Raw genomic sequence first — 20,061 nt, 5'->3', positions numbered from 1 at the left:
ACCTTTCCATTGATCGTGTGGAAATCAACAAGAAATACCAAATGAGAAGGGCCTGTGTTTTGTTCTGTTTTGTGTTTTGTTCCAGGACTTGAGACAGCAGCACTGGGGTTTGGTAGACTCAGGCGGGCTGGGAGTCCGGAGGTGGAGGGAGAGAGAGAGAGGCTTCAGGTCGGACTCCTCCGATTGGAAGTTGTTGGCCGGAGGTGGGCTAACTTGAGGCACATCCTCTCCTGTGATTGGTTTGAAGAGCAAATCTGGCTTTCTCTGATTGGCCCTGAGTTGGAAGTAGCGGGATGGGAGGAATCGAAGCTGCCAGTCACTGACCCAGTCCCGACCATTCTGGGCATATTGGGCTGAAGTGGTCGGCCGGAGTTCTATTGTCACCCACGGCCTGGCGACCGTCCGTTAGTATTTTCAGTCTCCCAGCTGGGTGGGACTGGATTTTTCCTTTCCCCTGACCTAGCTAGCCTCTAGCTCTTTTTCCTCCCCATTCCTGTTAGACGTGGAACAAGAGAGCATTTCCTTTGAGCACCCACGGAGACGTTCGGGTCTGGGGAGGAGGGGAGCAAATGCCTGCGTGTGTGGGGTGGGGGTCCGGCGGGAGCAGCGCCTCTCCCTCCGGCTTCCTGCTGCCCACGGCCTCACCGGCCACTCTCGGAGGGGCGTCCGCGCCCTCTGGGGGAGGTGTGCCCCGCGCGGGCCCGGCTCGGCACCCCCACTCCGTCAGGGCACCCTCCCGGTTTCCACCCCCCTTCCGCGTGCTCCCCGGGCCCTCCCACCCCCGGTGCCCTCCCGACCTCCCTTCCGGCCCCGCGGTAGCGCGCCGGCGCCTCGGGGCCGCTAGTTCCGCGCGTCCCTGGATGGATGGAGGCGCGCCCGGACGCGTCCCCGGCCCAGCAGTGACCTCCCCGGCCCCGCGGCAGCTGTCAGGTCAGCCGCCCGGCCCCGAGCCCCCGGCGGGCTCGTCTCGGAACGGGTCCCGGTCTGGCGTGACCACGACCCTCCGCGGGCCGCCATCGGCCTGGCGACTCTCGGCGGCCTCCGTGCCTCCGGCCGCCAGTCCCCTCCGAAAGGGGCCCGGGCCGCCTCCTCGGGCCTGTTCCCGCCCGGGTGCCGCAGTCGGGCGTCGCGGTGTGGCGGCGGCGGCGGCGGCCGGGCCCTCGCCATCTTGCGCGGAGGAGGAGCCGCGGCCGCCGCCATGCGGGGAGGGGGAGGGGACGGAGGGTGGCGGCGGGCGCGGCGCGCAGTCGGCGCTACCGGGCCGCGAGTTCCGCGGCGCCCAGAGAGCGGGCAGCGGCGGCCGGAGGTAGAGGCGGGAGCCGGAGCGTGGGCTGCGGGCGGCCGGGCGGGCGGGCGCGGCGCCCGGAGCGGCCGGGCGGGGGCGGGGCGGGGGCGGGCGGAGGCCGCGGCGAGGACGGGGTGGGGGGGGCGGAGGTTTCCGAGGAGGAAGGAGCCGCCGCCATTTTGGGAGCTTCGAGTCAACAATAAAGGACCGAGGGCGCCGAGCGGGAGTGGCCTCGGCGGTAGGACTCGGGCCGGCGGCGCGGGGCGTGGGCTGAGGCGGCGGGGCCGAGGTCGGCGGGGCCCTGGGGGTCGCGGGGAGCCCCCCGGGCCGCGTTGTGGGGGGGCGTTCCGGGGCGGAGGCCCGAGGCCTTGCGGGGCCCGGGGAGGAGGGCGGGCGGCCGCTGTGGGGGTGGCGGCGTCTGAGGTAGGCAGGTGGGGCGCCGCGGGGTCCGGGCGCCGCGGGGAGCGCCGGGAGCTCGGAGGGGTCTTTGGGACGGGTGGGGGGGCCGGCGGGGCGGCCTGGAGCCGGGGGAGGCGGTGGCGATGGAGGAGGTGATAGGGTGCGGGCGGCCCCTCCGGGCGGCCGGGCTCGCTCGGGCGGCCGCCTGGCTGCTGTAGGCCTCGTGGGCCGGGAAGGGGGGGGGTTGGCGGAGCCCCCGGTCTGGCGACGGAGGGAGGCGAGTGCGGGTTGGGGGGGCGCCGGCCGGGGCCTGGGAGGGGAGCCCCTTTGTTTGCTCCGGGCAGAGCTGGTTCCGGCTGTTGTGGCGCAGATAGGATTGCGGGGGCTCCAACCCTTTTCGTGCCCGGAGCCGACCCGGAGGGGCGGCCGGGAGGGGCCGCCCCAAGGTCCGGGGTCTCCGTCGTCTCCTCCTCCTCCCTTGACCCCCTTTTATCCTTCAGAGGAAACCCCCTTTCAGCCCCGAGCCGCGCGAAACTGCGCCGCATTTGCGCACAAAAGCTGTAGTTGGAGATGACGAGACGGTTGGGGTGCGAAGCTGTCAGGCGAGCTAACGAGGCGCTCGGAAGTGGCGGTGGTGAACTCCGGCGGGGCCCCGGCCGCCGCTCCGCCGCCCGGGCTCGCTCGCTGTGTGCGTGTGCAAGTGCCGCTGGCAGCGCCGAATTGGGCAGGGGGACGCGGGCTGCCGGGCAGGTGTCGGTTTAGTAAGGAGGGAGGGGTGTCCAGGACTGGGGTCCGACGGCGCAGGGTCGACCCTGCTGGTGCTCTCCGGTAGTCTTTTGGAGAGTGCACTCTTGCGTAGTGTTTTGCAAACAAGTCCTCCGGTGTGAAGTATGTGCTATTATTATTGGCCATCATGTAACCCTACTAAGACGGAAGAGTAGCTGTTAATCAGTCCTGCTCCGGGGGTGGATAACACCGAGGTCAAAGCAAACAGCTTTGTGTATGTGAACATCAGGATTTGGTTTGGGAGAAAATTGGTGTTCACATTTTTTTTCTTTATAAAAGAAGATGTTTCTGGCGGTTTTTGAGATACCAGATATCAGAATTTTGAACTTGAGATGACTTTGTATGTGGCAAAATAATCACTGATCATAAAGTTACTGTATTTTGGGAAAGCAGTGTACAGGTTGGTTAAATAATAAGCCAAATGGGGAGCTGGGAAGGTGGCTCAGTGGTAGAGCGCTTGCTTTGCATGCCTGAGGCTCTGGGTGTTCGATTCCTCAGCACCACATAAACAGAAAAAGCTGGAAGTGGTGCTGTGGCTCAAGTGGTAGAGCGCTAGCCTTGAGCTGAAGAACTGAGGGATCGCGCCCAGACCCAGAGTTCAGGCCCCAGGACCGACCAAAAAAAAAAAAAAAAAACCCAAAATATAATAATAAGCCAAATGGAGTTGGACCTAATCTTTTCTGATGTTTGTCATTTTTTTGTTTATACAAATTAAGTCGATTGAGGAAACAACTTTAAAATGAAGATTGACCAGTTTTGTTTATTTTTAAAGAACTATTGTTAATTAGATTGAATGTTCTGAGTGCTTAGAAAAGTTATATTAAAGTTACTAGTTTTTTTTTTGAGTAGCGGTGTTTTAAGTATATGTGTATTTTTTGAAAAATGATGTTTGAAAGTTGTCTAAGTTGTGGCATTCAAGTTTGAAGGTAGCAAAAGTTTTCATCTGTTTTTCAAACAAGGTATTAGACAAGTCATTACTGTATGAGACTGTCGTTTTAATGATCAAAAATTTAAGGGAGAAAAAAATGCCTTTTTTTCTTCACAATTTAGTTGAAGTCAGATAAGGAAATAGGTGGGTTTTTTGAAAGTACAATGTTTTCAAAAGCTCAGTTAGCTTCCAAAGATTCTTGGTTGCTGTCAGAAATAGAAAAAAAAAATCAATTTGCCCCACTTTGTCCAAATTTTGATTTACATTAGTAAGTTGAGTGATATTTCACTGAATTGTAATTAAAATATAAAAAGTCATTGGCTTTTAGACCAGGTAGAGATTAGAGGATTCACTAGGGAGGAGACAGAAGGGAGCAGATTGTTATTTGACAAAAATGTTAACTTATGAATCTATCTACTGAATTGTCTCTAGGTTGCTTTCATAATTTTTTCTTTGTTTCAGATTGAAGTGAGTGAACTCAGATATAATTCAAGCTTGTTGGAGGGCTTAAAAAAAATAGGCTGATTCGGTGCATGAGAGCAAGTTACTGCTGCTTACCACCGTCCAGAGACTTACAGGTGCTTGCCTGCATTGCAATAAAGGACTCATCTATTGAGCAAGACTTCTATTTATCTCTTCGTTTTGGAGAGCCTAATAAACTGTTATTACAGTTTCTCTACTGACTTTCAAAGTTTTGAAGTTTGAAAGAGACACCTTTGCAATTAACACAGCATGAGCACGGCCAGAACAGAGAACCCTGTTATAATGGGTCTGTCCAGTCAAAATGGTCAGCTGAGGGGCCCTGTGAAGCCCAGTGGTGGCCCTGGAGGAGGGGGCACACCGACCCAGCAACAGATGAACCAGTTGAAAAACACCAACACAATCAATAATGGCACTCAACAGCAAGCACAGAGTATGACCACCACTATTAAGTAAGTGTTAGACATATTTGAGGAACCAATCAGATTTTTTTTGTTATTTTGTTTACAGTGAAAAGCAAAACTATTGGTTTAAGGTTTGATCTTTGTTGTTAACTACACATTAATGATTCTGATAGAGGTCAGTATTTGTAATAAAATAATGCATTTCTGCCATAACTAATTCAAGTAAGTAATGAACCATAAACACAGGTAATATATTAACTTTGTCTAGATTATTTATAGAAACAATGCAGGTTTTCATAACTCAGTATAGAAGTTATTAGTTGAATTTGTTCTAAAATGAATAAGACTCATTGTGTGTGTGTGTGTGTGTGTGTGTGTGCACATGCATGCAAGTGAGCACACACAGGCTGGAGCTTGAACTCAGGGCCTGAAAGCTGTCCTGAGCTTTTGGGCACTCTACCACTTGAGCTACAGCTCCATTTCTGACTCTTGGTGGTTTATTAAAGAGTCAAAGACTTTATTCAAACTGTGATCTTCAGATCTCAGCCTCTAGAGTTCTTAGGATTACAAATGTGAGCCACCAGTACCTGGATTCATCTTATTTTTGTCAGTACATATTTTCTAGTTATCACCATCACCTCTCTCTTTTTTCCCTCTCGGTAGTGGGCTTGAACCCAGGGCCTTGGATGCTATCCCTTAGCCTTTTCTTGCTGAAGGCTAGTGTTCTACCACTTGAGCCACAGGTCTGCTCCTACTCTACTTATTTGACAGTTAACAATTTGAAACCTTAATTTAAAAAACAAACTTAAAGATTCATTCTTTAAAAAGTGGGGGGCTAGGAAGGTGGCTCAGTGGTAGAGCCTTGCATGCATGAGGCCCTGGGTTAGATTCCTCAGTACCACATAAGCAAAAAGAAAAAAGCCGGAAGTGGTGCTGTGGCTCAAGTGGTAGAGCACTAGCCTTGAACTGAAGAGCTGAGGGACACCGCCCAGGCCCAGAGTTCAGGCCCACAACTAACCCCCCCCCCCCAAAAAAAAAAATCGTTGACCTTATTTTGCAAATAGGCTAGCTGAATTTATTTTAGTTATTAAGGATGTAAACTAAAATTGCTACTGTATTATAGGAATATTTTCCATTAAATATAATTTGAGGGCCCGAGGAATGAATCAAATAGTAAAGCACCACACCGGTCTTGCAAGCTCAAGGCCCTGTGTTCAAACCCCAGTCTTGCCAAAAAGAAAATAAATTCTAGCCAGGTGTTCATGCCTGTAATCCTAGCTACTCAGGAGGCTGAGATTTGAAGATCACAGTTCTAGCCAGCCAGAGCAGGAAATAAACCACCTGAAAAGCAGAAGTGGCACTGTGGCCCAAGTGGTAGAGTGCTATCCTTGAGCTGAAGAGCTCAGGGACAGCACTCAGGCCCAGAGTTCAAGCCCCACGACTGACCCCCTCCCCCCAAAAAATTGTGATTTGAGACACTAGTGGATATTGTTTCTTCTTTGTTGCTTTTCCTGGATTGATTTTTTTTTTTATTCAGTTCTTTAGATCTTAGTTTATAGGCCACCTCTGCCTTCTAATTTCTGTCAACTGCCTCAGAACTCATAATACTTAACCACTTCTCATTTAAAATAGTCTTACCTCCTTTTAAGATTATAAATTCCGTTGGGCACTGGTGGTTCACACCTGTAATCCTAGTCATTTAGGAGGCTGAGATTTGAGGATCCTGGTTCAAAGCCAGCCTGGGCAGGAATATCTGTGAGTCTCATCTCCAGTTAACCACCAGAAAACTGGAAGTGGTATTGTGGTTCAAAGTGGTAAAGCATTAGCCTTGAGCATGCCTAGGCCCAGAGTTCAAGCCCGGAAAAAAGAAAAAAACAACAAACACATATGGATGGGGGCTGGGAAGGTGACTCAGTGGTAGAGTGCTTGCCTTGCATGCCTGAGGCCCTGGGTTTGATTCCTCAGCAGCAGGTAAGCAAAAAAGAAAAAAGCTGGAAGTGGCGCTGTGGGTCAAGTGGTAGAGTGCTAGCCTTGAGCTGAAGAGCTGAGGGACAGCACCCAGGCCCAGAGTTCAGGCCCCATGACTGGACCCCAAAAAAACAACAGCAACAAAAAAAACATGGATTATGCAGCCTGACACAAACACAGGTCTTGGAATTGGTAGCAAAGCACTATCTGACTTAGTGGGGCGTGAGGTTCATGTCTCTAATCGAGGGCTTTATAGCTATGTAAGTTCTAGATTTAAGTAAAATAAATGTAGGTCTAAGATTTGGAGATTCTGGTAGTGTAAGAATGGCTGCAATGAAATAAATGGAAATTGTTTTAAAGATGACACAGTGAGCTAATTGGAAATAATTCCTGGCAGTATTTTCTTTTAAACATTAGATGTTTTGACTTTTTTCTTTTGTTGGTTGGGGGGCCTGAGTGCTGTCTTAGGTGTGTGTCTCTCTCTTTCTCCCTCTCCCTTTCCCTCTCTCCCTCTCCTATCAGTCTCTCCCACTGACCCACCCCCACCCCCACCCCCTCTGCTAGCACTCCATTATTTTGAGCCATGGCTCCACTTCTGGTTTTTTGATTTTTGGTGGTTAAGTGGAGCTAAGAGTCTCACAGACTTTCCTGCCCAGACTAGATCCAGCCATGATCCTGAAATCTCAGCCCCCTGAATATATTATAGGCATGAGCCAATAGCACTCAGCTGTTTCTGTTTCTTTTTTTGTTTGTTTTTGAGTGGAATTCTGTTGATAGGCTGTCCTCAAACTCCAGAGTTCAAATGGTCCTTCTACTTTAGCTTCCCAAATATTTGGGACTGTATTTAGGCTACCTTGGTTTTAACTAGTCACCAGAAGTGATAAACTTAAGATGCCTAGAGGACATTATGCAAGCTACTTGCTGTATTTAAAGGAGGTGGCTGTTTGACTAACCTATAGCAGAAAGCAGTTTAGTGTTAGAGCACTTTGTGTGTGTGTGTGTGTGTGTGTGTGTGTGTAAAGGGGGGGTGGGTGGGTGGGCGCCTTGTGTGTGTGTGTGTGTGTGTGTGTGTGTGTGTGTGTGTGTAAAGGTGTAAAGGGGGGTGGGTGGGTGGGCGCCTTGGTTTCAATCCCCAGGCACCACAACAAAGGAGAAAAGAGGAGTTAAAATCTAGTTAGTAATCTCTACTGTTACCATTCAAAACTTTAGAACATTGTTGCAAATGTGTCCTTTCTTTTTTTCTTTCTTTTTTTAAAGTAAAGACAGTTCTTTAGCTGAACCCAGGATTGTTTCCAGTTTTTCAAAAAAATCCATAATCTAAAGTTTTTCATGAAATCTTAAAATTTTTAAAATTTGGGTGCTGTTTACAATATACTATCTAGGCCTGGGAAGCTAGCTCAGTAGTAGGCTGCTTCCCTCATATACATGAGGCCCTGGGTTCAATTGTTCAGCACCACATAAGCAGGAAAAAAAGCTGGAAGTGGCACTATGGCTCAAGTAGTAGGGTGCTAGCCTTGAGCTGAAGAGCTGAGGGTCAGTGCCCAGGCCCAGAGTTCAGCCTCCACGACCCCCCCCCCAAAAAAAAAATACAGTCTCTTTCTCTCTAGGTCAAACCATCTTTTGATTAACAGTGGCACTATGCTGTTCTTAAGATGAAGGCCCTAAGAACCCTTCTATCTAGACTTTTTATTTTCCTATGAATACATTCTCTAATGTTTAATTCTTTGGTTAACTTTTTTTTTCTCTTTATTTCCTGGAGCTTGAACTCAGAGTCTTGAGCTCTTGCTTGGCTTTTTTGTTACCTCTTGAGCCACACATTCACTTCTGGCTTTTCTGATTAATTGGAGATAAGAGTCTCATAGTTTGGACTAGCTTGAAATTGTAAGATTCTCAGATCTCAGCTTCCTAAGTAGCTAGGTAGACATGAGTCACCAGTGTCTAGCTGGTTCATTTTTTAATTTTTTGCCAATCCTGGACACTGTCCCTGATGTTCTTTTGCTCAAAGCTAGCACTCTACCACTTGAGCCATAGCACTACTTCCGGCTTTTTCTGTTTACGTGGTACTGAGAAATTGAACCCAGGCTTCATGCATGCTAGGCAAGCATTCTACCACTAAGGCAACATTCCCAGCCCTTGGTTAACTATATTCTTAAGTGTATGGCAAGATATAAACCTACTCTGCTTTTTCTTTTGTTCAGAATTTATTATTGGGCTGGAAATGTGGCTTAGTGGTAGTGCTTGCCTAACATGCATGAAGCCCTGCAGTCAATTCCTTAGTATATATAAACAGAAAAGGCCGGAAGTGGCGCTGTGGCTCAAGTGGTAGAGCACTCGCCTTGAGCTGAAGAGCTGAAGGACAGTGCCCAGGCCCAGAGTTCAAGCCCCCCGACTGACAAAAAAAATAATAATATTACAAAGGTGATGTACAGAGGTGTACAGTTATGTAAGCCAGGTATTAGTACCTTTCTTTTTGGACAGTGCCACCCCTTCCCTCGCTTTCTCCCAGTTTTTCCTCTCTAGAACTTAATTATAGGGGCTGGGAAGTTGGCTCAGTGGTAGAGCGCTTGCATGCCTGAGGCCCTGGGTTCGATTCCTCAGCACCACATAAGCAAAAGGAAAAAAGCCGGAAGTGGTGCTGTGGCTCAAGTGGTGGAGCGCTAGCCTTGAGCTGAAGAGCTGAGGGACAGCACCCAGGCCCAGAGTTCAGGCCCCACGACTGGACCCAAAAAAAAAAAAAAGAATTATATTGAGGATGAATCATGTTAAGTAGGAAATTTGATATTTTGTTTACTGTATTCTCTCTAGACCTGGTGATGACTGGAAGAAGACTTTAAAACTCCCTCCAAAGGATCTAAGAATCAAAACTTCGGTAAGTTGGTTGTAGAATTCAAGTAGAAAATGGGAAGTATGTAATAATGTGTAGCAATCTGTCATAGTAATGATAGACATTGTTCCACTTTTTTGCTTGCTTGTTGCTTTTGGATAATGTCTTCCTATGTAGCTGTCCTCTTTTCCAACCTGTATGTGTTTAATATTTTACTTTTTTTTTTGCCAGTCATGGCGCTTGAACTCAGGGCCTGGACTCAGTCTGTGAGCTTCTCTGTGCTCAAGGCTAGTGCTCTACCACTTGAGCCACAGCACTACTTCTGGCTTTTTCTGTGGTACTGAGGGCATCATACATGCTAGACAGGCACTCTACCACAAAGCCACATTTGCATCGTACTTTTTTCTTTAACTTATTTTAAAGTAGTTGCATGAAAAGGTTTCAGTTCAACATGTCTATCTTAAGTGTGTAAAAAATTGTATGTTGGTGCTGAGCGCCGGTGGCTCACGCCTGTAATCCTAGCTTACTCAGGATCTAAGGATCTGAAGATCTGAGGATCACATTTCAAAGCCAGCCTGGGAAGGAAAGTCCTTAAGACTCTTATTCCAATAAACCACTGGAAAACCGGAAGTTGTGCTGTGGCTCAAGCAGTAGAGCACTTGCTTTGAGCTGAAGAGCTGAGGGACAGCCCCCAAGCCAAGAGTTCAAGCCCAACAACCAACCAAAAAAAAAAATTGTATGTTGGATTGCTAACACTTTCTACTATACTTGGGTGACGTTAAATAGTAATGAAATGTATATCTTAAATGTGTTTATATGTGTGCACATTTTGTTTCCTTGAACTTTTGTTCCCAGCAACCTAGTGATACAGATATACAGGTTAGGTTTTTATATTATGCCTACATAGTAGAGAAGATAACCCAATATTCTCAGCCTGGGATGGTTTTGTTTTGTCTCCCAGAATGTATTTAACAGTAACTAGAGGCATATTTGTTAATCATCTCTGGGTGGATACTAGCCTCTAAAAATAGAACTTTCATTGGGCACCAGTGGCTCACACCTGTAATCTTAGCTACTCAGGGGGCTGAGATTGCAGTTCAAAGCCAGTCCAGGCAGGAAAGTCTGAGACTTACCTCCAATTAACCACCAAAAAACTGGAAGTGGAGCTATGGCTCAAGTTGTAAAGTGCTTGCCTTGAACTGAAGAGCTGAGGGACAGTGCTCAGGCCCAGAGTTCAAGCCCCACGACAGACAAAAAAACCTAAAAAACAGGACTTTCTGGCCCATACATATCTCAGTAGTATGATGAACCAGATTAGCCAGGGTTGAATTTATATTTTTAAGATTTAACAATTCCTAACACAATACTTGGATTAAAAAAAAATAACAAGGGGCTGGGAAGGTGGCTCAGTGGTAGAGTACTTGCCTTGCATTCATGAGGCCCGAAGTGGCGCTGTGGCTCAAGTGGTAGAGCACTTAGCCTTGAGCTGAAGAGCTGAGGGACAGCGCCTAGGCCCAGAGTTCAGGTCCCACGACCGGACCCAAAAAACAAAAAAAAAAACAAGGGGGGCGGGAGGATGGGAAGGAGAAACAAAGGAGGAGGCTACAATGCTTGATAAGAAATGTACTCATTATCTTGCCCATGTAATTCTAACTCCTCTGTACAGTATTTTCACTTTCAAGTGGCTTGTATTTGTTGAAGGAGAATAAGATTTCTCAGGAAAAACTGAAGTACAGATTAAGTTTAAGTATAGATTTAAAGTAGTTAGGATTACAGGTATGAGCCACCAGCGCCTGGCTTTTCCTAGACAAATTTTCTTAAGCATGCTAACTGCTAAAAAAGCCTGGTTATATTTTTTACATTATTGGTTTATTAGGATGTGACATCCACAAAAGGAAATGAGTTTGAAGATTACTGTTTAAAGCGGGAGTTACTGATGGGAATTTTTGAAATGGGCTGGGAAAAGCCATCTCCCATTCAGGTATGTTTACTCTTTTTATTGCTTATATAAGGTTATATTTCATGTATTACAAACTAACTTTTTGGTTTGTGGGAGTGGTATAGCATGTCTCAATGTCCTGTACATACCTGTATGCTCACCTTTTATGAATTTTTAAAGGTTAAGTTACAGAATTGTTTGTTTTCTTCAAGTCTCAATGTGTTTTTCCTAAGAGTAACTTTATTCTCACATAATAAGACAGTTCCCTTTAATCAATTTAACATAGATCCCGTGTTTATATCACATCTTTCACTTATATTTACATTGTCTAATTTTTAATTGACTCTTTGTAGTAGTATTTCCCCCTCTACTATAGGGTAATCTTACGTAGGAGCCAGATTGGGAGCAAGTATTCATATAATAGTTTTGTTAACTTATTTTATCATGAATGTTTCTCATCTTTTTCTTTTATGACATTGACATATAACCTCTCCTCTTCCATAGACCATTTATTGTGGGATTGTCTTGATATTTCCATGTAATTAGATTCAAATTACAGTTTCTCAGCCAGAATACTGCAGTAATCATGTTATGGCCTGGTTAGTATTTGAATGGTGTACAATGTGTCTATCTAGTCTTGATTGGCAATGTTAATTTGATTACCATGTAAGATATTATCTGATTTTTCTCTTCTACAAATCCCCTTCCTTGAAACTAGCAGTCTTGGGAACAGTTGAAAATTATGAAAATAACCTATTATTCATAATAACCATCTCTTCTTTGATTCTTATTTGGGTCTCTCTGCTCTGGTGGGTTATATATGATAAGTTTCTAGCTCTGGTGTATCTGACCATATTTGATGCCTATAAAGAAGAACCCTCCCTTACTACTCCATCCTTACATATGGTCAGTATCAACTCATGAACTTTTTTCTTTTTTGTGTCCTGGGACTTGAACTCAGGGTCTGGGCACTGTCCCTAAGCTGCTTTTGCTCATGGCTAGCACTCTACCACTTGAGCTGCTGCAGTGCCACTTCCGGCTTTTTCTATTTATGTGGTACTGAGGAATTGAACCCAGGGCTTTATGCATGTATACTAGGCAACCATTCTTACCACTAAGCCACATTCTCAGCCCCATGAATTTCTTTTTTTTAAATTTTTTTTTTTGGGTCCAGTTGTGGGGCCTGAACTCTGAGCCTGGGCACTGTCCCTCAGCTCTTCAGCTCAAGGTTAGAGCTCTACCACTTGAGCCACAGTGCCACTTCCGGCTTTTTTCTTTTTGCTTATGTGGTACTGAGGAATCTAACCCAGTGCCTCATGCATGCAAGGCAAGCGCTCTACCACTGAGCCACCTTCCCAGCCCATGAATTTCTATTTTTTTGTGTGTGTGTGAAAATACTGTACAGAGGGGTTACAATTACATGGGCAAGATAATGAGTACATTTTTTGGGGGGGGGGTTTCCGGTCGTGGGGCCTGAACTCTGGGCCTGGGCGCTGTCCCTCAGCTCTTCAGCTTAAGGCTAGCGCTCTACCACTTGAGTCACAGTGCCACTTCTGGCTTTTTTTTTCTGCTTATGTGGTGCTGAGGAATGGAACCTAGGGCCTCATGCATGCAAGGCAAGCGCTCTACCACTGAGCCACCTTCCCAGCCCAATGAGTACATTTCTTATCAAGCATTGTAGCCTCCTCCTTTGTTTCCCCTTCCCATCCCTTCCCGTCTCTTCCCCCCCCCCCCCCATGAATTTCTTTCTATTTTTTGTTTTGGTTTTTATTTTGGGTCCGGTCGTAGGCCTGGACTCTGAGCCTGGACGCTGCCCCTCAGCTCTTCAGCTCATGGCTAGTGCTCTACCACTTGAGCCACAGCACCACTTCCAGCTTGTTTTTTGCTTATGGGTGCTGAGGAATCAAACCCAGGGCCTCAAACATGCAAGGCAAGCGCTTTACCACTGAGCTACCTTCCCAGCCCCTGAATTTCTATTTTTGTGATACCTCAGTGCTCAAGTTATTCCAGATTTGGCCACTTTAAGTCTCCTTCAAATTGGTTCCTGTGTTGTGGTAGACTCCCTTCATTTTCTGGGGTGCTTTATTGTTACTTATTTTGCAGTACTAGAGTTTGAACTCAGACCTTAAACTTTGCTGTGCAGGCACTCTGACCTGAGCCATAACCCAAGGTCTACTTTTTTTTTGGTCAGTCATGTGGCTTGAACTCGGTCTGAGCGCTGACCCTGTGCTCTTCAGCTCAAGGCGAGCGCTCTACTGCTTGAGCCACAGCACTACTTCCAGTTTTCTAGTGGTTTATTGGAAATAAGAGTCTGATGGACTTTCCTGCCTGGGCTGGCTTTGAACCATGATCCTCAGATCTCAGCCTCCTGAGTCGGATTACAGGCGTGAGACACTGGCGCCCGGCACAAGGTCTACTTCTTTAGTTTTTGGTATAACATAATGCCAAAATTATTTTCTACTTTAAATACACCTCCCTTCAATTCCAGTTCTATTTAGTGGGGACTGAGAAAAGAACAGGGAAGTGCATAGATTTGTACATAGATAAATATACATTTACTAGTCTAGGTTGTGCTAAGGACAAATGCTATGAGAGGGCTGGGAAGGTGGCTCAGTGGTGGAGCGCTTGCCTTGCATGCATGAGGCCCTGGGTTCGATTCCTCAGTACCACATAAAAGAAAAAGCCAGGCCCGGTGCTGGTGTCTCATACCTGTAATCCTCAAGTGGTAGAGTGCTCACCTTGAGCTCAAGAGCTCAGGGACAGCACCCAATCCCAGAATTCAAGCCTCATGACTGACGAAAAAAAAAAGCCAGAAGTGGTGCTGTGGCTCAAGTGGTAGAGTGCTAGCCTTGAGCAAAAGAAGCTTGGGGACGGTGCCCAGGGCCCAAGTTCAAGCCCCAGGATTGGCCAAAAAAAAAAAAAAAAGGCTTTGAGATTCCTAAATATGAATAAACATTGAATATCTTAGAAAGTGTTAAATACTGGAGATTATGTGATGAGCAAGACAGGTAAAGTTCCTGTCTCACAGTCTAGTAGAAAAGGCAATTCATTATATGAATAATTTCAACATAATATGGTGGGTACCTTTCTACTTAGAATTGGGTGTCTAATAGCTATTAGAGAAGGGTGGATGACCTTGTAGAAAAGGTCCTGTTTTGGGTAGAGAACTCAGGTAGTGATTGCGTAGAGACAAGATCTAGATTACAGGGATGCAGTTGATATCAGCCATTTTATCTAGAGGAATGAAACATTTTCTATATAAGTTCTTATACTACTTGTATCGCCATACTTACCACAATGCCTGTGCTTATTTTAGAATGTTTTGATGAAATTAAGCTAATCTGTGTCTTTGCGTAAATTTGTTCTAATGAACTGCCTGGTTAAATCTGAAGTTGTTTTTTCAAAATAGCTCTCTAAGCCTTGGTTTCCTGACCTATAAAATTGAAGTAATAGTTCAGTTGTTGTTGAAGAATGAGTGAGATAATTCATTTGCTTAGCACAGGGAATAGTATAGGATAAATGCTTATTACATGCTATGGATTCTTCAAGTAATGGTTTTATCAACAAGGAAATAAATTCAGCAGACTAATTCTTCTTCACTCTGAAATACTGAACTTTGGACTTCAGGGCATTGCACTTGTTTAGCAAGGGCTCTAGCCCTAAGTCATACTGCCAGCCTTTTTTCACACTGGCTAGTTTTGAAGTAGAGTCTTGTTTCCTGCCCTGGACTATGTTTGATCCTACTATTTTACCCATGCCAACTTGCTTACCTAGACTGACTTGGAGCTTTGATTACTCAGTCTTTACTCCCAAGTAGTTAGGATTAGACTTCAGAGTGTGTTAGTACTGGGGCTTGAACCTCAGGTCTTTAAGGCCCTTGTTCAACTTTTTCCACTCATGGCTGGCACTCTGTTAATCACTCAGAATAACAATCATAAATACTTCGAGGAGCTTAAAAGATTCTAACAAGGTTGGGTGTTGGTGGCTCATGCCTGTAATCCTAGTTGCTCGGGAGGCTTAGATCTGAGGATTGTGGTTCCAAGCCAGCGCTGGCACAAAGATCATGAGACTCCTATCTCCATTTAACCAAGAATCTGGGGATGGAACTGTGGCTCAATGATAGAGCACTAACCTTAAGCAAAAAAGCTCAGGAACAGTCCCCTGACCCTGAGTTCAAGTCCCAGGGCAGGCACAAACAAACAAGTAAGTATGTAAGTACCTACTATTATGCCTGGTACATAGTAAGTCGTAAAACAGTTTTCAGTTTCCATCCTCTTTTCCCATCTCGGGCAACCCCATAGTTTCCTATTAGGTTTCATAGATGTTTTAATCTGACTTAAACTGTCTTGCTCCATTATACCTAATTTTCTGGGAAATTAGTATGGATGTGACCAATTCTCTGCTTAAACTAATGCCCATTATACTGGACAAAATACTAGTGAATCTTTAAGAGTATCATATGTACTGTGTGAAAGCTTGACCTTGTGTTTCCATAAGGCTGTATTGTTAAAGGTGGGGAGAAATAAAATTCAGTGACTTTAATCTGACAATATGGATCACACATTCAACCTAATTCTGCACTGTATCACTTCATTCAAAAGTTTTATCCTGGCTGGGTGCCAGTGGCTCACGCCTATAAGCCTAGCTACTCAGGAGGCTGAGATCTGAGGATGCTGTTCAAAGCCAGCCCGGGAAGGAAAGACCATGAAACTCTTATCTCCAGTAAACCACCAGAAAACCAGAAGTGGCGTTGTAGCTCAAGTGGTAGAGTGGTATCCTTGAGCTGAAGAGCTGAGGGACAGTGCCCAAGCCCAGAGTTGAAGATCCATGACCAAAAAAAAAAAAAAAAGTTTTATCCTTTGAAGAACCTGGCCCAGCTGGCTGCTGCTGATATTCATGCTTGTAATCCTAGCTACAAGCATGACAGATCTGAGGATTGAGGTTCAGAGCCAGCCTGGTTAGGAAAGTCTGTAAAACTTATGTCCAATTAACACCAAAAAAAATCTGGAAGTACAAATGTGGCTCAAGTGGTAGGGCTCCAACCTTAAGTGGAAAAGCTAGGTAAAAGAGAACACCCAGGCCCAGAGCTCAAGTCCCAGTAATAGCGCACGTACCAGGTGCCAGTGGCTCACACCTGTCATCCTAGCTCCTGAGCAGGCTAAGATCTGAGGATCCCGGTTCAAAGCCCAGGCAGGACGTCCGTGAGACTCTTATCTCCAATTAACTACCAGAAAACTGGAAGTGGCGCTGTGGCTCAAGTGGTAGAACTCACACTTTGAGCTGAGGGACAGCTCCCAGGCCCAGAGTTCAAGCCCCATGACCGATAAAACAAAACAAAAAAATCAACAACAAAGAACCTGGTCTTAGTCATTGGGAGAGGACAACTTACCTTGACTTTTCATATAGAATCTTGTGTTTATGCCCACAGTCATACTACCCATATATACTGTTTAACTACCCATATATACCTGGGATAACAAGTGTGCCACAGAGCTCAGCTTTCATTCTTTTTTTTTTTTTTTTTGGTTGGCCGTGGGGCTTGAACTCTGGGCCTGGGCGCTGTCCCTCAGCTCTTCAGCTCAAGGCAAGCGCTCTACCACTTGAGCTACAGCGCCACTTCTGGGTTTCTGGTGGTTTTATTGGAGATAGGAGTCTCACGGTCTCTCCTGCCCAGGCTGGCTTTGAACCGCGATTCTCAGATCTCAGCCTCCTGAGTAGCTAGGATTACAGGTATGAGCCACCAGCGCCCGGCCTTTCATTCATTTTGATGGAGAGTCTCCTGAATTTTTTCTAGGCTGGCCTCAAACCATAATTCTCTCAATCTCAGCCTCCAGAATAGGTAGGAGTCACTGCACTTAATTTTTTTTTTCTTTTCCCCTAGGCTGGGTATTAAACACTGGGCTGCATGAATGCTAGGTGAGCATTCTTACCACTAAGCTACATCTATAAAGAATAGTTTACAGGTCTCATGTAATGATGGACATTAGCTTCAATTGCCTTAGTCTTTTCAAAAATAAGGATTTCTGGGCTGGAAAGGTAGCTCGGTGGTAGAGTGCTTGCCTCACATGCATGAGGCCATGGGTTCAATTCCTCAGTACCACATAAGCAGAAAAAAGCCAGAAGTGGCACTGTGTCTCAAGTGGTAGGGTGCTAGCCTTGAGCTGAAGAGCTCAGGTATAGCACCCAGGCCCAGAGTTCAAGCCCCATGACCAACTGAAAAAAAAAAAAAAAAAAAGATTTCCAAAATGACTGAGTTGAGTTAAAATTCAAACACTTTTTATCAAATACTATTAGATTTGTTTGAACTTTAAAAGTCTGAGTTGGTTATGGGGGCAGTTCCAAGTTAAGCCTTGGGCTTGCAGTCTTAGTAGCAGCAGCAGCAGTAGCAGCTGCAGAAGTAGTAGTAGTAGTAGTTAAACTTAGTTATTTTTCAGGCAGAATTTTTTTGCCCAGGTCAGCCTCAGACCATGTTCTTCCTGCCTGTGGTCTTCCACCTACCTAGGATTACAGATGTGAGCCACTGTACCTGGCTTGCAACTTGTGTGTTACTACCATTCATTTTTTTAAAATTTGGAGCCATTTAATGAAACCTGAACCACTTAGGTTCCAATAATGACTCTGCTTTTGAAGTGTAATAGCATCATTTAATCCTGAAATTTTATAATTAGAAGGCAATTTTTGCCTAGCTGACATAATTTTGTGTGGAAAGGTATATTTTTAGCTGACATAAATTTATGTGGAAAGGTATTGTTTGACTTGATACTTGCCTTAAGGTCAGAGAATTCACAACTTGTAAAAAAAATTTACTATGTGTGTGTGTGTTTGTGTTTAAAGGAATACTAAAACTTTAGTTCTTAGGCAGTCACTGGTGACTCATGCCTATAGTTGTAGCTGCTCAAGAGGCTGAGATCTGAGGATTGAGGTTCAAAGTCAGCCCAAACAGGAAAGTCCATAAGACTTTTACCTCTACTTAACCACCAAAAAGCCAGAAGTGGATGTCTCAAGTGGTAGAGTGCTAACCTTGACCCCAAAAGCTCAGGGACAGTACTCAGGGCCTGAATCCAAGACCCATGGCTCATAAATACACATACTCCAACATGAAACATGTATGTCTCATACCGTTGTTGGGCCAAGAGCCCATTAGGTGACTGATGTCTTTTATTATAGCCAGGTTGTGCTAGTTGTTTTTTTTTTTTTTGGGGGGGGGGGGTCCGGTCATGGGGCCTGAACTCTGGGCCTGGGCACTGTCCCTCAGCTCTTCAGCTCCAGGCTAGCACTCTACCACTTGAGCCACAGCGCCACTTCCGGCTTTTTTCTTTTTGCTTATGTGGTGCTGAGGAATCGAACCCAGGGCCTCTGGCATACAAGGCATATGCTCTACCACTGAGCCACCTTCCCAGCCCCAGGTTGTGCTAGTTGTAAAAGAAAAAAATTAACATAGTAATATTCTGTCTTTTACTCAGATATACCTAATCTCCCTTTAATTTCTGTCTCTGTATATAGTTTTTCAGTAATTGTTGGGAATGCTTTACTGTGTTCAAAGATAAAAGTAAATATCAAAATCTTGTTTAAAACATTCATGACAAAGTCAACTAAGAAAATGAGAAGTCACCTTCAGTGATGTAACCATAGGTTGAGATAACTGACAGGATTGAGGTCCCCCACTGAGCACTTTTCAGTACAAAAATTTACTGGAAGACACAGACATCAAAGGTTTATATAGTGCTTAAGTGCATGCCAGATTTCTGTTGTGTGCAGGGGGCAAACTGTTTCAAACTATGATTTTTACATTTGTGGAGCTCATCCTCTAATACTCTGTAGTCTTAGCCCAGTCGACAGACTTTGACTGTGATCAAATTGACCTGCCAGTCTGAAAAATATCATGTACCCATATACCTCTATCTGCTGTTATTTTTCCAATTTTTAATGGAAATGTTCCTTTTTGTTGTTGTTGGTTGTGGGGCTTGAACTCTGGGCCTGGACACTGTCCCTCAGCTCCAGCTCAAGGCTAGCACTCTATCACTTGAGCCTCAACACCACATCCTCCTTTTTGTTTTTAATCTGTATATTCAGATCCTACATGTGGCTCTTTAGAAAGGATGCTTCTGTATTGTTTATTTCCATACACAATATACACAGCTTTTATTATGCTGGTACCCATGGCTCACACATGTAATCTTAGCTACTCAGGAGGGATCTAAGGGTAGAGATTGAAAACCAACTCAGGCGGGTAAGACTTATCTCCAGTTAATCAGCAAAAAGCTGGATGTGATGCTGTGGCTCAAGCAGTAGAGCACCAGTTTGGAGCAAAAAAACTTTGTGACAGTGGTCAGGCCCTGGGTTCAAGCCCCAGGACCACACCAAAAGTATTCAGTCAGTTTGGTTAAACATGGTTGATAATGGTATTGATCTTATATGCGAGTCTTTACTATTCATGTAAATGCAAATGTAGGACATCCAGTGTATTTTAGAGAAGAATTTGTAGGTGTACTACTCTTGTATTCACAAGTATTCATTGTCTTATCTCCTAGGAGGAGAGCATTCCCATTGCTTTATCTGGTAGGGATATCTTAGCTAGAGCAAAAAATGGAACAGGCAAGAGCGGTGCCTACCTCATTCCCTTACTTGAACGGCTAGACCTGAAGAAGGACAATATACAAGGTTAGTTGGAGGGAAAGTTCTTGTGTGTTTTAAAGTGAAAAGGGTGGTTTAAAATTTGGACCCATAGCTGGGCGCCAGTGGCTCACACCAATCCTAGCTACTCTTGGAGGCTGAGATCTAAGGATCATGGTTCGAAGCAGGAAAGTACATGAGACTCTTACCTGCAATAACCTAATCAGAAAAGGCCAGAAGTGGCATGTAGTGGCTCAAGTAGTAGAGTGCTAGCCTTGAGCACAAAGGGGCTCAAGGACAGTGCCCAGTCCCAGAGTCCAAGTCCCAGTACTGGCTTCAAAATTGGAGCCAAGTTGCCTTTTTTCCCCTTCCAGTCAATTTGGAATTATTCTATAGTTATACCCTAAGCTAGTAGAATTAAAATTTCACTTTTAA

General features: G+C 45.5%; 2 protein-coding genes across 7 annotated transcripts in view; one reads left to right on the top strand and one right to left on the bottom strand.

Annotated features, from left to right (window-relative positions):
- Window positions 1-385: 385 nt before the first annotated feature.
- Window positions 386-20,061, top strand: part of LOC138810775 (probable ATP-dependent RNA helicase DDX6) — a 42,245-nt gene continuing 22,569 nt past the window's right edge. Inside the window, exons 1-5 of one of the 6 annotated variants that reach the window (XM_069998024.1) lie at window positions 386-404; window positions 3,861-4,330; window positions 9,056-9,119; window positions 10,951-11,055; window positions 19,545-19,674. In XM_069998024.1, coding sequence (XP_069854125.1) covers window positions 4,131-4,330; window positions 9,056-9,119; window positions 10,951-11,055; window positions 19,545-19,674 — 499 coding nt within the window. In that variant the 5' untranslated portion in view covers window positions 386-404; window positions 3,861-4,130. Of the gene's footprint in view, window positions 405-831; window positions 931-1,228; window positions 1,307-1,437; window positions 1,575-2,351; window positions 2,373-3,860; window positions 4,331-9,055; window positions 9,120-10,950; window positions 11,056-19,544; window positions 19,675-20,061 lie in introns of those variants that run through there. The other 5 variants (XM_069998021.1, XM_069998022.1, XM_069998020.1 and 2 more) reach the window with 5 other exon arrangements.
- Window positions 932-2,229, bottom strand: LOC138810796 (proline-rich protein HaeIII subfamily 1-like). Its single transcript, XM_069998072.1, has 2 exons — window positions 2,077-2,229; window positions 932-1,945 (listed from the first exon to the last, which is right to left on the bottom strand). The coding sequence occupies exons 1-2, from the start codon at window positions 2,227-2,229 to the stop codon at window positions 932-934; spliced, it is 1,167 nt and encodes a 388-aa protein (XP_069854173.1).

This window comes from Dipodomys merriami, unplaced genomic scaffold (genome assembly GCF_024711535.1).
Source record: "Dipodomys merriami isolate MVZ:Mamm:240054 unplaced genomic scaffold, mDipMer1.0.p SCAF_509, whole genome shotgun sequence".
Taxonomy (NCBI): domain Eukaryota; kingdom Metazoa; phylum Chordata; class Mammalia; order Rodentia; family Heteromyidae; genus Dipodomys; species Dipodomys merriami.
This window is presented reverse-complemented; position numbering and strand designations above follow the sequence as displayed.